At 41.1% G+C, this 16,492-nt stretch overlaps 1 protein-coding gene across 2 annotated transcripts in view; it reads left to right on the top strand.

Annotated features, from left to right (window-relative positions):
• gabbr1b (gamma-aminobutyric acid (GABA) B receptor, 1b) overlaps window positions 1-16,053 on the top strand; it is a 127,233-nt gene extending 111,180 nt beyond the window's left edge. For both annotated transcript variants that reach the window (XM_019254386.2, XM_027287038.1), the window contains exons 19-25: window positions 539-655; window positions 5,212-5,319; window positions 6,020-6,113; window positions 6,650-6,777; window positions 12,081-12,209; window positions 14,313-14,456; window positions 15,766-16,053. In XM_019254386.2, coding sequence (XP_019109931.2) covers window positions 539-655; window positions 5,212-5,319; window positions 6,020-6,113; window positions 6,650-6,777; window positions 12,081-12,209; window positions 14,313-14,456; window positions 15,766-16,053 — 1,008 coding nt within the window. The remainder of the gene's footprint in view (window positions 1-538; window positions 656-5,211; window positions 5,320-6,019; window positions 6,114-6,649; window positions 6,778-12,080; window positions 12,210-14,312; window positions 14,457-15,765) is intronic.
• The last annotated feature ends 439 nt before the right edge of the window (window positions 16,054-16,492 follow it).

The following is a 16,492-nucleotide window of genomic DNA, read 5'->3' as shown; positions in this document are numbered from 1 at the left end:
ACGATCTCTACTGAAGTAGTCTCTTCAGCATTTTATACATTATACAGCGTCCTCAGGTGAAGGACTCTTCAGCATCTGGTATCTTGAGCTCTTGTGTAGAGGACTCCAAGACGTATGTGTTGTTTGGTTTGTTAAACGAGCACACAGAGTTCTGAGATGTATATTTTCACACAGTTTTCATAATTAGGGGAAGAAACGCAATGAAACTTGTTGGTTAATCCGTTATTGTTCAGCAGCTGCCGCATCCGACAGACACAGAGCGACACGAGTTTACCACTGGAGTCGTGTTTCTGGCCACCTAAGACAAATCCCTTACAAGTATGGCTATGAAAGTGTCACCCACAGTGCAGCCCTGTCTTACAGAAGATAGCGTAACAGATAGGCAGTCCCTTTCCTTTCAAGGTCAGTTACAAAATACTATTAAACTCAAGCGGGGCTTAATGACGGAGAATGACTGAGGAGCTGCTTTGATTAATCTCTTTGATATATTAATCAGTTTCATTATAAAAACCCTTCGTTTCCTTTTCTTCTCTGCTAGTTTCGCCTGTGGTTGCTCGGCCTGGGTTTCAGCCTCGCTTACGGCAGCATGTTCACCAAGATCTGGTGGGTGCACACCGTCTTCACCAAGAAGGATGAGAAGAAGGACAAAAGGAAGGTAAGTCCACCCTGATTTTCTTCTGTCGAGCCACTTTGGGGCGAGGTTAGGCTGTACATAATCATCCCCTTCAAGGGGAAGCTCTCGGGGCCGTAGTAGCAGCTCAGTCTGTGGGGACCGGTAACCGGAGGGTGGCTGGATCCAGTCCAGCATGGAGTTTACTGGGCACTGCTGAGGTGCAAACAGCTTGGGGCGTTTTACTATCTGACATTAATGCAGGTCCTGTTGTGTTGTGCATATGTGCGTTATAAATATGCAGAATAAAGTGATTTGTTCAGGGTGTACGCCGCCTCTCGCCCAGTGGCAGCTGGGATAGGCTCCAACTTCCTGCAGCCCCGATAAGGATGTGCAGTCACAGAAACTGGATGGATGGGTGGATTAATATGGTTGCCGGAGATTATTCCTCAATTGAGTGTTTTTTTTTTTTTTTTACATTTACTCTCTGCCCTGCTTCTATAGTTGGCCCACAATGGGATAGTTGGCCCACTGCTTGCCCTTGAGCATTGTGCGGCATCTATTTGTCATGCCGCCTGGCCAGTGAACTCTTCCAATTGGTCCCAGTGGTAGAAGGCCTCTCGTAGTTCTCCATCCCCCCTCCCGGCTCTCCTGTCTCCTGCATGTAAAACGACATGTCAAGCGAACGCTGCCGCATCAAGGCAGAGAGCAAGGATCTCACTAGGAGGGAGATACAGTCTATTTATGAATATTTATTAATATCTTTAGTTGGATGAAGCCTATCAGGTGGGATTATTTTATCAAGCGCTGTGTCAGAGCTGATTGAGCTCACTTTAAATCACTTAATGCCGCTGCTGCTGCTGTCGCAGCCCTTCTCTGTGTAGGAGGACGGGATGCAGCTTCAACATTTAAAACCAGAGAGACAGCCCTCTGATTGTGAGCACATTCGATGCCTCTGTCATTACGTTTTGTGCTGACTGTATCCACACGATAACAGCCTCCCTGCAGCCAAGCGTGGAGTTTTTTACGGCCAACATGAGATCAACTTGTTATAAAAAGCTTTTCCAACAGAGGAACTACAAGATGCTTCAACGTGAGATGGTTTATTAATAGTGCAAGATAAGTGATTAACAAGAAGACAAATATGAGACACGACGAAGCAAAGGCAGAGGAATGTAGAATCTGTGTTTGTGATACGAAGCATCCTGTGACTGGCATAGCTGCTGTACATAAACACTGCAGTGGTCCTCTCTCTCCTCACCGGACAATAAAAAGCCTAAAAGGTCGCGGACGAGTGATACACTTTTGATGAGGGTGACGAAGACAAGGTGCCAACTGCTCGTCAGAAAGAGTGACCGATCACATTCATTCACACACTCGCACACTGACGGCACGGCCTTCGGGAGCAATTTAGGGTTTGGTTTCTTGCCCAAGGACACTTGGACATGCGGACTGGAGCGAGCCGGGGATCGAACCGCAGATGTTCCGACTAGTCTAGATCTTATGATCATCCTATAGTTTTCACACGTGTTATGCCATTTCATTTAATATTAGTACAAAGGGGAAGCAAAGGTTAAGTTGAGGTGACGTGCATGTATATTTAGACTATTGAAGTCGGGCATGCTTAGTGGTTTAAATGTGTAATAGAGTGAGGTACAGTTTTATCTTTTAAAACCTTTTTTGAGAAGCTGTTATTGCTTTGTGTTCCTTGGGAGGATTAATGTTTATAGTTGGTTTGGATCTCCAGTTTGTACGGATGGTCTTTGTGTGTCTTGGCAGAAGTTCAGCAGAGGAGAGGTTATCAGTTATACACAGGAAGGTGGAGGAGAGAAAGAGAAGAGTCCTGCAATCCAAGTTTGCTAAACCAGAAGCGTTACACAGGTGGACAGATGGTCATCAAATGTGGTGCAGCGTAAACATTCATCACTGTCGGACAGAGCTCTGTTGTGGAGTGCGCGGGCGACACCAACATCATTGGCCGGATATCAAACAATAATGAGAATTCATATCGGCTGGGTAAATCAACAATCTTCCAAGAGAGAGCCGAGTGTTGATTTTAGTAAAGACTCACACCGCCGTCTGCATCCGTGCAGCTGAGGTCGGTGACAGGAACCGCTTGGCTGCAGGTTTTATTGGAAAAAAAAAAAAGAAAAGAGGTCACCGACTTGGAAGTAAAACTTTTATCTTGTTGGTTGCTATTAAGGGATTCAGCGGGGAATCCATCTGGGCCAGGTGCCTTATTGTTTGTGTTAGAGCCTTGTGAAGTTCAGAGAGTCTTAATGAAGCATCGAGGACGTCGGCTTAATCTGTGGATAATTGTGGTTGTTGCAGATTAGAAACAATCGAATAGCTGTTGAGTTAGGGTTATTTTCGGGGGGAATATAGATTGGAATTAAGTCTTGAGGTGATTATGTATGATTCCTAATGCCTCTCTGTGCCTTTATCTCTCTTGTATTGAAGTTGATTTGCTAAAAATGTTTCCCAATTTACTATTAATTCAGTTTTAGTTTTGCATGAATGTTCTTCAATTGCCATTTGAGGGGTTTGACTCTGATAGTTCTTTGGGACTGTTTGCAGAGTTATCTTTTAGTTCTTTAATTTTGTTTTCTCCTTCCTGAGATGAGTGTGAAACACTTTCTCTCTTAATTATTGTCTTCCCGGTTTGCCGGAGGAGTGTTGGAGTCGTTAATTTTCCAGAAACGCTGCCCACCTCGCTGATAAAGCTGTCAAACCGAAACTCCTTAAGCAGCGATGTGTTAAAACTCCATTAGAGAGTGGGTGTAAAGCATGATTCGAAGTTTATGGGGAGTGATATAGGTACTAATTGTTATGGGATGGATTTTGGTGTCATGCATATACGGTATAATAGAATTGCATGAACGGTTGTCATCGTTTGGGCCATAAAGTTTGCAGTTATGAACAGTTTGTTGTTAACTGAGGGCATGTATTGTGATATATCTTCCTTGTAGGTTCAATAATGGGTTATTAAGAATCAAATGTATCAGTTTATTAATCAGAATGGACACATCTATGTTTATTGCTGCAAGTAAGTGAATAAAACAGGTTGAATCGGCATTTTTGAATTTGTTATTTGACGTTACGTAGCTGAGTTTCTTGTAATAAGGTATAATTCCGATCTCAATTTTTGGATTTCGGATTAAGTGATTGATGATTTTTTTATATTTGTTCGCCTGCGAGCAAATGAAACTCTAAGAAATAAAGAAAGCACAGCGGCGCATGATGAAAAAGAGAAAGGAAGGAAACAAACCTATGAGTTGGACCTGGAATGAAGTGTGTGGGTGTGTGAAATAGAAAGGGCAACGCGGGGAAACAAAACATACATACGGTGTGTAGGTGTGAATACAGTTTTTCATGCACGTGTGCTGTAACTGTGATAGATAGCTGGGTAGTACAAGAAAAGGAGGTACGTGTAGCGGGATAAATACGAATGAGAAACATGGAGAATGAGGAAAAAATCTAAATAAAGGGTGGGTGTGCGCTGTGGCCGCACGATAGCTACATTTAACTATGTGATGTGGCTACAGTTGCTATGGAGATACCACACTGTTATGGCTACTTGTGTGTTCTTTCATTTTTCTCCTCCACGTTTTAGTTAAATGTAAAATGTAAGTCTGATTTTCAGTGACACATCTCCACTGTAAACCTTCTGCTCTGAGTTTATGTCTCTTTCTTTACATGGTCTCCATTTCAGTAATGAAAATATATATATTTTTTTAATCCTGCATGAAGAGGAGACGTGCCACACATCCATTCACCGCCCAAACTCCCACTTCCTCCATTACATTTACTCTTGCATAAAAGCAGACGCTGCTTCCCGCATTCGGCACTAAACATCAGAATTGGATGTAAATAGTTCATTGCATCCGATATGAACACAATTTTCCTAGAGATACTCGGAAGTCGGTTCCACCGTTCCCTTCTCTATTAGGCCCACGGCGATTGGAGTGCTTCCTGATAAGGACGAGCGTGCCAGGAGGAGAGATAAGATTCGGTAGAAAATAAGTAGGACAGAGAGAGCTGATTTAAAGTGTAAATCATATTTCATAGTGCTGGGAGATCAACACATGCCAAGTTATACACAGACAAAGAAGGGGAGATATGGAGTAAATCAGCCATAGGATAAGGATAACTACTGCAGCTGTGGATGAACAGCGGAGATGAGATGAGATCGGATCTCTCTTCTGCCTTTGCATCTTTTCTTGTTCACTCCAGTTGAATCACCAGAAAGATTTCATATCGTGGAATAATGCAACAAAATCAATAACCACTTCATAGTGTTGGGCTTATTTCCACGAAATCTTTCTTCCTTTAAAGCCGAATACATAAAGGAACACCTTCTGTTTATTGACTGAGTCAGAGAACTGTGTGCTCTCATCAGTATGGCCTCTTTGTCTCTTTCCCTGTCATGGCCCAGCGCTCTGTGGGCAGATTGAATTGGCCTCAGTTAGTGATGGATCATTGTTTTCTCTTTCAGCTCAGGCTACTCTATTTATGGCTTCATAAATCCCTCCCTCACAAAATCAAAAAAAGAGAGAGAGGATTTGTGCCTTTTTACTGATCCCCTCACTGTTTCCCTGCAGCACCTGGAACCGTGGAAACTTTACGCCACCGTCGGTGTGCTGCTCGGCATCGACGTCCTCTCGCTGATGATCTGGCAGATTGTGGATCCTTTACATATCACAGTGGAGGTATGATCACAACATGAATGTGTCTAAAAATCAAATAAGACGAACCTTAGATCTATGACTTTTATTTGATGTGTATGAATACTAATAACTAGGTTGATGCGGAGTTGTAGAAAGATGAAAGTTAAGGAAGCTCGTGGCTGCCGATATTAAAATTTAATCAAAGTGAATTTTCCATTTGACAAAAAAAAAATAATTCAGAATTAATTTTCATTTTCATAATTAAAACAATTTGATACAAGTTATGTTACGATACGGTACGATACGATAAGTTTCTTTTGGGAAATCTAAAATAAATTATTATGAAAACAATAAAGAGGTAATTTGCATTTATTTTCATGAGAAATTCATAAAATGTATCCAATTAATCAAAATCTTACACGTGCCAACCAAAATGGAAAAAATAAATTTAAAAAATCTTTAAATCTGAGACTCTATAATCTAATATTTAGCATTTTTGCATACTAAAGTACTTAGTAATCAAAGAAAAATAAATTCAGCTTAATTTTAGCATCGGCATCCACATGCTTCCATAGAAATAGACTCACATGAGTAAAAGTGCCTATAAATAATGACACATGCCTTATTGATTATGTGCCTACAGTTAAACTTAACTTGATTTTATCTTACATGTTTGCTGTTGGAGCTGCTGCTCTTTTTCTCACCTGTGTCTTCATGTTTTATGGACTATGTATTGGAGCAGAAATTCACCAGAGAAGCCCCCAAAGGAGACCTGGATGTTTTGATCCAGCCTTTACTGGAGCACTGCAGCTCAGAAAAGATGAACACCTGGCTGGGTGAGTGGAATACCAACCCGACTCACTGCGTCACTTTTTCAGTTCTGTGTTTCCGTACGAGTGCTTCTGCATGTTTTTAGCCACACACACGTCTGTCCAGCAGAGCCGCTGTTCTGACGGCAAAATAAATGAGGTGAGTTTGTTTTGTTAACTTGTGCTTCCAAGGTTAAGAGTGAACTTCAGCATTTCCTAATTAGCTGCATCAGCACAAAGTCGTTACAAATTACCTGTTTCTCTGCCAATCTCTGTCTTCATTTCCATAACGAACGGCCCATTTAGCTCCTGATAACGCAGGTTCATTACAAAATGATAAAAACAGCTATTCGCATCTTTAATTTTCACGGTATAATAGCGAGAACTGACTCCAAACGTCTGCCTTGAAGTTTAGGAAATCAGTGTAACAGACCATAGAAATTGGAAAACGTAAAATCACAGGTATGCTCCTCTAAAAAGTGAAACTTCAACCGTGCGAAATGAGAAGCGGTACAAACAGTCCCATCGTTCCTCACAGCTGCCACCTCGTCTTATCTCTCCAGGTGTGGTGTACGGTTATAAAGGCTTACTGCTGCTGCTCGGCATCTTCCTGGCCTATGAGACCAAGTCCATCTCCACGGAGAAGATCAATGACCACCGCGCTGTGGGCATGGCCATCTATAATGTCGCTGTGAGTTCAGGGAATTGTCTTCTCTATGTGTGTGTGTGTGTGTGTGTGTGTGTGTGTGTGTGTGTGTTACCAAATCATATGCCTTTGAAAACATCTTTCCTCTTTATTTCACTCCACTATTTACAGATTTGAAAATATGTGTGGAAGAAACTTGAGCTCATGATCAACATTTGTTCAGCTTGTCAACCTTAACCTGTTTCTCTATGATGAAACTGATCAAAATGATGATAGTGCACATTTATAAAGAACTTATTCAAGATAACATTAGTGACTGACATAAAATACATAGTTTTTAAAGTATAGTGATAATATCAGCCTTGCCCTGTGATGAACGGGTGGCTTGTCCAGGGTGTCAGCCGGGCCGGGCTTCAGCCCCCCACAACCCTGATAAGGATAAGAGGTTATGGAAGATGGATGGACGGAAAATCAGCCTTTAATCTGAAATTCTTGTTCAAGTTGTTCTAGAGGTTTCTTCACGGGTACCTCAGGTTGCATAGAGTAAAGATTGAAGTCGGCACAGTCACTCTAGTCATTAGAAATCCTCAAATCAATCATGAAACAATAAGAGAATGGATGCCAGTTTGTTTAGTTTGTCTAGCAAACACTCTTTAAGCTGGAGGTTAAGTATTGTAGTCCAAACTGTGACGGCATTAGTTCTTTAGAATATGTTCGATTTTGTTACTGAGCTATCGGCGTTTAATGTGGCTTTCTGTTGAATGCCACAGGCAGTTTATCCTGCCACCTACTGGCGAGTGCAATAACACATCACTGAGCTGTAACAGTATATCATAAAATCAAATGTCAAACTCAAGTATCTTGGCATATATTTAAGAAAATCTTTTTTTACAGGTGCCACAAGAGACTCATTCAAATCAGTGATCAGACGCTGCCATGGGTTAAGCTTCAAAAACACTGGATCAGATGTTTTACATAACTCATTAAGCCGGATTTTAACCCACAATTTGTCACCCACGACTAATTATAGAGCCGGTCCAGATGAATTTCCGCCAGAGGAGCTGTCGCTTGATTTTCAGGCTCCATTGCCACATAACATATGATCTGAAGCTGCATACATTACCCGGGTGATAACAGGTGATCCACGGCAAATGGATTTGCATTTAGTCCTGGTATTAGGAAGCGTTCTTCATCCTTTTCTTAAAGGCGTAGTTTGGATATTTTTAGGATCCGTCATATCACCATATGAAAAGAGTGATTAGAGTGTGTGTGTGGTTGTGGATGTAGCCGTTCACAGCCAGACTCATGTGTTTGTCAGTGGCGTGAGCTCTCTGCAGGCTCGGTGTTAGTCTGCAGACTTGGTTCTTTCGTTTCCAATCCGTCACCGGGCGCAGCTTCTCTCAGCAGCACAGTGACTTTTTTTTTTTCTTTGACCTCTCTTCCTTTGTTTCACGCTCTGCTGAGGAAGCTGACGTCCTTGGTAGCGAGTCTCACCTGCAGCCCAATTTGTGGACCTAAACGAGGGCGAAACCAGCCGGTAGGCTCTGCAGCCCGGGACACGTGTACCAAATGACCGCCACATGCTGCGTGAGGCTCTGCAGCATGGTCAGGGACCTGAACTGATTGTTATGTGTCCTCATTGGCAGGAATAAAGTCACATTCAGAGAGTCAACTGTGACAGCCAGTTTTCCATATTAGACACTAGTATTTTGTCTTTTATTTTAGTCGTCCACTGTCTACTTGTAAATAGATCTGCAGCCCAGGACACGTGTACTAAATGACCGCCACATGCTGCATGAGACTCTGCAGCACGGCCAGAGGCTGATTAACCAACAAGTCGATGGATAAGTGTCAAATATCGCCTAGCTGCAGCTTCTTAATATATTATTATGTTTCTCTCTAACATTTTAGAAAAGAAAATCCATCCGCTGGCCTTTAAAGCTGTTTCAAAGTAACGAGAAAATGTAGTGCGTAGATTAGAGTATCATCCTAAGTGCTTTGGATAGTAAACATCTCAACAGAGCTCCATTTTTTAAGGTGCAGCGCTTCACTGAAGAATAAGAAAGTGGAGAGGAGGCAACTTCGGAATAAAGACCCCATGTGGGTTAATCCGTGTCAAAGTAGTAGTGAATTAATTATGAGCAAGACCTCACTTCAGGATGGGGAACATATCGAGTTAGAGACTTCACTCATAGCTACTTGGACACTATTAATACTTGTAGTTTTGTGTTTTGTCACAGAAGTATAGACCACATTCATTAAGTGTGATTAAGGCCTGTATGGAGCAAAGCATATGCAGATCATAATTCATGTACGACAGCTCCCTTCCTTACTGTTAATCAAGCAGAAAGTTGGAGGTTAGTAGCGGAAAACTTTGTTCATGAGCTTAAAGTTGTTGGATATGCAGAATAAAGATGCAAAACAATAATAATGAATATGCTACTTATATGCATGCCAATAAGTGAATGGTGAATTTACAGTATGTGCCTTCAATACAAAGTGTTGTTATAGATTTTTCTAGAATTATGACTAAATCAATGCAAACATATCTTTTCTCTACTAATTTGTTTTTACTGGCTGACATAAAGGCAGACAGATTATACAACCAGCATCTAATATTGGTTGGTTTTTAATATGCGGTCGAGCAGCTTCTGAATGTTTAGACGTTTGTCTAAAAGTGCAGGCAGACAAAGTGTGACTGTGACCAGGTTCATGAAGGATTTTCATCTCCTCAGTGTGAATAACTCTGACACTTTCCCCCCTCAAGTGTTTTTCAAAAAGACATCGCTGCTCTGCTCTGCGTCTCGATGATTGGCTGGGCCTGTCTGCTCAGTCCCGCGGCCAGATAAAGCAATCATTTGTTCGGCTTTATAATGTGTATTCGAGAACGAGAAGTCCCTTTACTGCAAAACAAACTCGCAGAGTGTTTAAAAGACAAGAGAGGCATCTGTTGCTGCTTTGAAATGCAACTCTCTTTCCAGCCAAGCTCTCTCTCACACACACACACTCACAAAGTTGCATTTTTTAATCAGCAACATCTCCAGTACGTCTGATTTTCATTCCCGTCGTAGCATTTTAATTCATCTCAGAGGATTATCCATTATGCACTGAACCCAATTTAAGCCCAAACTGAGTGGGTGATATGCAGATTGGTACCACGAAGGAATGTGCATGTGTTTTATTGGTGTGTTTCAACTCTTCCTCCAGCTTTTTATGAATGAGTGGCCTGTCAGATTTCATCGTTTTGGACACTGCCACAAACTTTAGCCCAGTTTTGTTTGGGAATAAATTCTATCAGTGTCGTCTTCAGTAGACGCAGGAGCTGCAGTAGTATTTGCAAGGAACAATCGAAGAACATGTTGATGTAACAGTTGTTATTTAACGCTGGTGGCTCAGCTGGTAGACCGTGCGCACATGGGGTGCAGAGGCTCGGTCTTTGCAGCAGCTGCCCAGTGTTCAATTTCGACCCGTGGGCCTTTGCTGCATGTCGCTCTCCCTCCCTTTCCTTTTCTTTCTTCAGCCTTCTCTGTCAAATAAAGGTTAAAAGCCCAACAAATACCTTTTAATACAAAGTAGTTATTTCATTAAGTTCACTTTCAACAATCCGTACAGCTCCTGACCCGTGTTTCATGAATTCCTCAGCTACATTTCCCTTCTTAATCCTGCCTACAAAGCTTTGATTGGTTAATTCGTTTCTCCAACAGCAGCAGGTCTATTTGAATCACTCACCAAAATTGAGATTCAGAGGTCTGGAACCAGGATAGGAATAGTGGCTGAAAATGCAATTAGGCCCGTGTTGTATTAAAGCAGGAGCCTCCTTTTTTAAAGTTGTGTCTGTGAAGGCTGCAGACTGGCTGTCTTCAGATGAATGGCAGTGGTTAGCTCTCCACCAAGAATCCCAAAGCGCACAGAAAATGCTATTTGTTCCAGTGAGGTGGGTGAAATGAATTGGATGAGTTGTGTATGAGCGGAGGGCAGGATTGTGTTTGCGCGTCGCTGTGTGTAAGTAATGACACAGCAGAGAAAACATGGCTGCTGCTGGTGTCGGCCTCCTGCTTCTATTTGCCGGTCCGAATGGGATTTTTCAGCTTTTGCACAGAGATGACTGACTGTTGATCAATGTGTATCGATTTCCATCCTCCACCTCTCATGTTTCATTTGATGTCGTGCTCAGTCTCTGTCCCTCACTCCTCCACCGTCTCATATTCCATCTCAGACTGCCTCCAATTCATCTCCTCCCTCTGTCATCTCACTCTGTTTTGTTCTTCATCTTCTCTTCTCTGCCACATCTCTCTGACTCCTGTTCTCTCTTTCTGATTTCAGCTATATTTGTAAGACAGAAATGAAACCTGTGTTGCCAAAGCAACAGTACAAAAGCATCAAAACATGCAGCTCATTAAGGAAGGAGTTAAAATCAACAAATTATCATGCTCTGAGGTCCGAGCAATCACCCACGATTGCACGATTACCCACGAATCAATCCACCATTCAATCAGTCCATCCATTTTCATCCATATCAAATTGAGGCATAAACAAATAAATCAATATTGTGAAAGTAGAAGTCATTAATGCAGACAGATGTGTCTACATGTCACTCTTCTGTACTTTGACGTCTTGCTGATAATATTGAGTTTTCTGTCAGTAGCTGGTAAGTTAGAGCAGCAACAAATAAATAGTAAGTAAGATAAAGTAGACTAAAGAAGAATAAGAATAAAGATGTAGTGTGCTAATAACACAAAATAAAATAAAATTAAATACATGCACAAGCAACAAAAAACACTAGAGGGCGACGTTATTCAGCTTAGGCTTTATAAGAACGTCAAGGTCGTTCATGTGTTTGGTTTTCATGAAGGCTTTAAGTTCCCTGAACAGTTTTTAAAGGATGATTCTTATTTATTACAGTTATTTGGTGATTATCTCTATCAGTTATGATAACTGTGTACTGACTAAAGTAATTGCTGAGGTCCAGGAACCGTCACCACGATGTCCAACAGGTCAAGAGATGACCAAACAAGTTGGCTAGAAGCCGATTTTATTTTTTTATTAGTAAAGGTAAAGAAAAAAATTATAGTTTAATCTATTGATTATTTTCTCAGTTATTTAATTATCGTAATAATATTGTTTATAATTCAACTAAAATAGAAGTTTTCATAGATCGATGAATTAATTCTCAGTATAGTTGGTGATTGTTTCTCTGTTGATCGATGTATGCAGATCTAATTTAAAGCACTTTACTTGGAGGTCAAACTGAAACCACCGTATCTTTTTGACTTCCCACCTCGCAGTGACCTGACTTTATAGTCTGTGATAAAACAACATGTCCTTTCTGCTCCTTTTTTTATCCTTAGGTCCTGTGTATGATCACAGCTCCGGTCACCATGATCCTGTCCTCTCAACAGGATGCCTCTTTCGCCTTCGCCTCTTTGGCCATCGTCTTCTCGGTCTACATCACTCTGGTGGTTCTGTTCGTCCCTAAGGTAAAATCATAGGACTGTCCTCTCATCGTCTCCTCCCTGCAGATTACAGCGGCGATTTAAGTGTCAGACGTAATGAATTGCCTTTCATCAGCGAAGTCATCTGGGCTGGTATGATCTATTACATAATGAGCTGTAGATTGGCCCTGGCTTGCTGTGTCAGCCGCAATACCTGCTCGGGTTTTCAACAGTCTGCTATGCTTTGTCGACGTGAGATACTCTGGAAACCTGTTTGATTGTTGAGTATCTTGCATAGAGAGACTTTGATCACACACTATATGCGAACACCCAAAGATTACACCTATATTTTGCAGTTTAACATGTAATCTATCTATCTGCTATGCTGCTATGATAACCACATCCCGACTCCAGCTCAGTATTTAACCCACAGATATGAGATTGATATCCATCTTCTCATCAAACACAGGTTAATCCATTCATTTGAATGTGTTTTGACTGCGGTGGTGCAGGCTGCAGGGGGTTGCTAATTAAAACTTTAACGACCCGCAGCGGAGAAGTTGAGCCAGATTCAACTTCTAGAGAAAAACGCAGCCTGATCTCACTCTGCGACCACCTGTCAAACCCTCCACAATCAGCCTGAAATATATATCCAGGTGGATTCATGGACTTAACTATGATACTCCATCTGTTGTGCTCTGGCTTTGTTTATTTCATGTATCCAGCTTTTAAGACTGTGTCTGGCTCGATTGAATTTACGCTGCAAAATAGTGACACTATGAAGTTTCCTTTGTGTCCGATCATTTGTAGTGAGCAAGCAATAATCAGGTGTCCGAGGGTGCCCCTAATTTGTTTATGTATGAACATGTACACCGTGACACCGTCACAAATAAAGTTAATTTACCTTAGTTGATATGGTTCAAACTCCTTAACAACTGTACAGTTAATTAAAACCCAAAACTAATTGCTAATCTGTTGATTATGTCAGATACAAATGAGATTATCTCGGTTAAATGAGGAGTTTTGTTTAAATCTCTCATATTTCTTGTCCTGCTGGACTCTAATGATGTCGGTGCAAATGAATGTGAATAAAACGTTTGGACCCAGGTGGTAAAACACTATCATTTTCTTCGAAGACGTTAATTAGGAACAGAGTGTGTCCCACCCAGAGACTCTCCACAGGAGAGGTTATTTGTCTGACGCTTGAATGTGGCGATACAGAGAACAGGTGGTAATGCAGCAGTTTAAACTGCACACCGTCAGCAGAATATTCATAACACACACACACACACACAATAGGAATGACTTACTCAGCACAAATGTATAGTAGTTCAGATTCTTTGTATATATAATATAGCAGTTTTATTTTAAAAAAAAAATATATATATAAAGGTTTCTGCAGGAAAATTACAAACACTGAGTGGACAGGCGCAAAGTGCAAAGACAGACTAACGGACAACAGAGTCGATAGAAATATGAAGTATAGCTATATTGTGCATTTCAGGTTTATTCGGCAGCGTTATGTAAATAAACAGAAATCAATCACATCTTATCGCTGACAGGACAGGCTGATAAATATTATGGTAAACAGCGTCGACTGGTTTTTAGGGCGATGCAGCAGCTCGCCCACTGAATGACTCAGCGTTTTTCCTTCTGAAGTGGCATGGAAAGCAGCTTTTATTTTCTAGAGTGGAAGCCAACGATTTTACCATAATTTTATTACTGTTCAGCGTGTGGAACACTTGGTTCTCTTTGTCATTAATCAAATCCAGATTGTAATGTGTTTGTAGTGAGGCCCACTCACGATCTAACTAATCTGAGTAATAACGTATAGCAAGACTAGAGATGGATGATTATTCTTTTTGTTAAAAACTAATGTCTGATGTTCATAGACCAAAAAAAAAAGTGATTAATGGAGAAATAATCTGCAGACTAATGGAAGTAATGATTAGTCACAACCACAACAAGTCCAACATCTGACCCCTGATGGACACTCTGAGTAATACATGGTGTGGCAGTACTAAATTTAATCACAGGACTCAGACCAAAAAAGGAAAATTATTTACAATCATGACCTCCTTCAACAGATAACTGGTTAACATACATGAAAAGTCTTCACGTGTGTAATTATGCTTTTATGATTTGTAGATGCGGCGTCTGATAACGCGGGGTGAGTGGCAGTCAGATGCCCAGGAGACCATGAAGACCGGCTCGTCCACCAATAACAACGACGAGGAGAAGTCCAGACAGCTGGAGAGGGAGAACAAGGAGCTACAGAAGATCATCCAGGAGGTCTCTTTGTCTTTTCAACAGCATTCTTAATTCATCATTTCATTTCCATCATACCTGGCAGGTAAAAGTCTTTTATGAAATTAGAGGAGAAATGAAAAGGATAGAATATACCATAAAGATTTAACTGAACCCATTAGAGAAGAACCATTGACAGGCCTTCTGGACCAAGTATTGGTCGCCCAGATACCCAGTTCAAAGTTCAGAACAAGACCAAGGATTGTGTGATTTTCATATCCCACTACGTCACACAAGAGTGAGTTAATTAACAGATATAACATTATTTTTTATGTTTAATTTGTAAGAGAAATATAAACTTAGTTATTCCAAAATTTGAGAAAGGTTCACTTGGTCTTTCAAGTAGACGATTATGTCGTCTGCATAGAGACTTACTTTTAGTCAAAGCTTCTGGTATATTATTTCTATTCTATCTGTGATTCCTTTAATACTATCTTGTGTTTGTCATCCTGTGACAAAGCCAGTTTGGTCTTCTGTCAGGTCAGATACTATTGATTCAAGTCTGTGTGATGGTTAAAGTAGTGAGAAGAGGGGACTTCAAGTGCTAGCCGTCACTTTCAGGTTGTTTTTAGTTTTCCTTTTCTTATTTAAGTGGATTTGTTTTTGGATCATGCAGTTTATGAACTGTTGCAGCTTTGGGGCAGTTATTCATAGCAATTTCGTTTTTATTATTTAGTAAATCACTGATTTCCATTCTAATCTTTTTCATTTATTTTTATGTCTTTTGGTCAGGTATTCCTTTATGTTTTGTTCCAGTTGCTTTAGGTCTGTTAAAAGTATCTCTGTTTTACTTTTTAATCTTGTTTGCAATTGCTATAAAATTTCCTCGTATGACCACTTTTAACACATCCCTCAATCCTCATGAGTCTGTTTTGCCAATATTATTTTCCTCCAAGCAACTGAATAACACATTTTATTTGCTCAACAACCCACGTTTAATCTCCCTTATATTTTTTCAGTCTGCAATATTAACCTCAAATAAACCTTCAGTTCCCTCTTTTCTTTCTGCATGAAAAATAATCGATTCTTGAGTGTCTTGCTGAGTAATAGCTGGTGTCTGTCCGCAGAGGATGTAAGTCCCTCCAAGATCTTTTGAGCTTTTGCTTTTTGCAATTTGAGTCTAGGGAATCTGTCTGAAATGAACCTGGGTCTTTGCTAATCCCCATTTTTCAAGTGTTTCAAGACAACTCCTGCGAACTATCAAATAAATTGAAACATAAGCACAACCAAACAGTCTTAGAGGACTTGTCCCAAGAGAAGACTGTTGTGTCATTGTCACTATTTGCTCCCTCAGAAAGAAGAACGAGTATCAGAGCTGAGAAACCAGCTGTCTGAGCGACAGGCTCTGCGATCAAGGAGAAGAGCATCCACTGTCACCAATCAGAACCACAGCTCTCCACCCCTCGCTATCCCTCACAGTGACCCCAGGTCTCTGGCACCCCCTCCGGGGTACCCCGCCCCAACCTCCGACCCCCACACCATCTCTCCATCCTTCGCCAACTCATCCAGCCTCTACCAACCGGACAGCAAGATCAGCCGGAATAACTGCCATACCAGCCGGCTACAGCTGCTATATAAGTAAGGTGAACACTGGAGGGATGACAGTATTTGACGTTGGAGAAGATGAAGTACAAACATGAGTTTGAATGAGAAATCAGTATCTGTTGGAGGCCCTGACTCCAAAACTCATTCCACCAATCAGCAGAGGCCAGAGGATAACCAGTGGAAAGGTTAATATCGAACTTTTCCACCAGTCATTTATCATGTGTCATCTAGAGTTTGAGAAAAATCGCTCAGAAGTGACCGATCGCTAAGCTCTGGCCCCCTTAGCTACAGTTGATAACCGATAGCGTTGCACATAATGCGGTTTACTAGGATAACAGTGAAATTTGTGGTCATGTCTGAAACAAAAAGTCCTTGTCTTTAGACAGAAGAAGAAAAAAGCTACATTTAAATAAGTTGGTCTCTAGTTGAATCATATTAAAACAGGAACCTTGTGAAATCCTGTCTTCAGCTGACTC

The sequence above is a fragment of the Larimichthys crocea genome, chromosome XIII (assembly GCF_000972845.2).
Source record: "Larimichthys crocea isolate SSNF chromosome XIII, L_crocea_2.0, whole genome shotgun sequence".
NCBI lineage: Eukaryota > Metazoa > Chordata > Actinopteri > Sciaenidae > Larimichthys > Larimichthys crocea.
The sequence above is the reverse complement of the archived record's forward strand: the minus strand, read 5'-3'. Positions and strand labels throughout refer to the sequence as shown.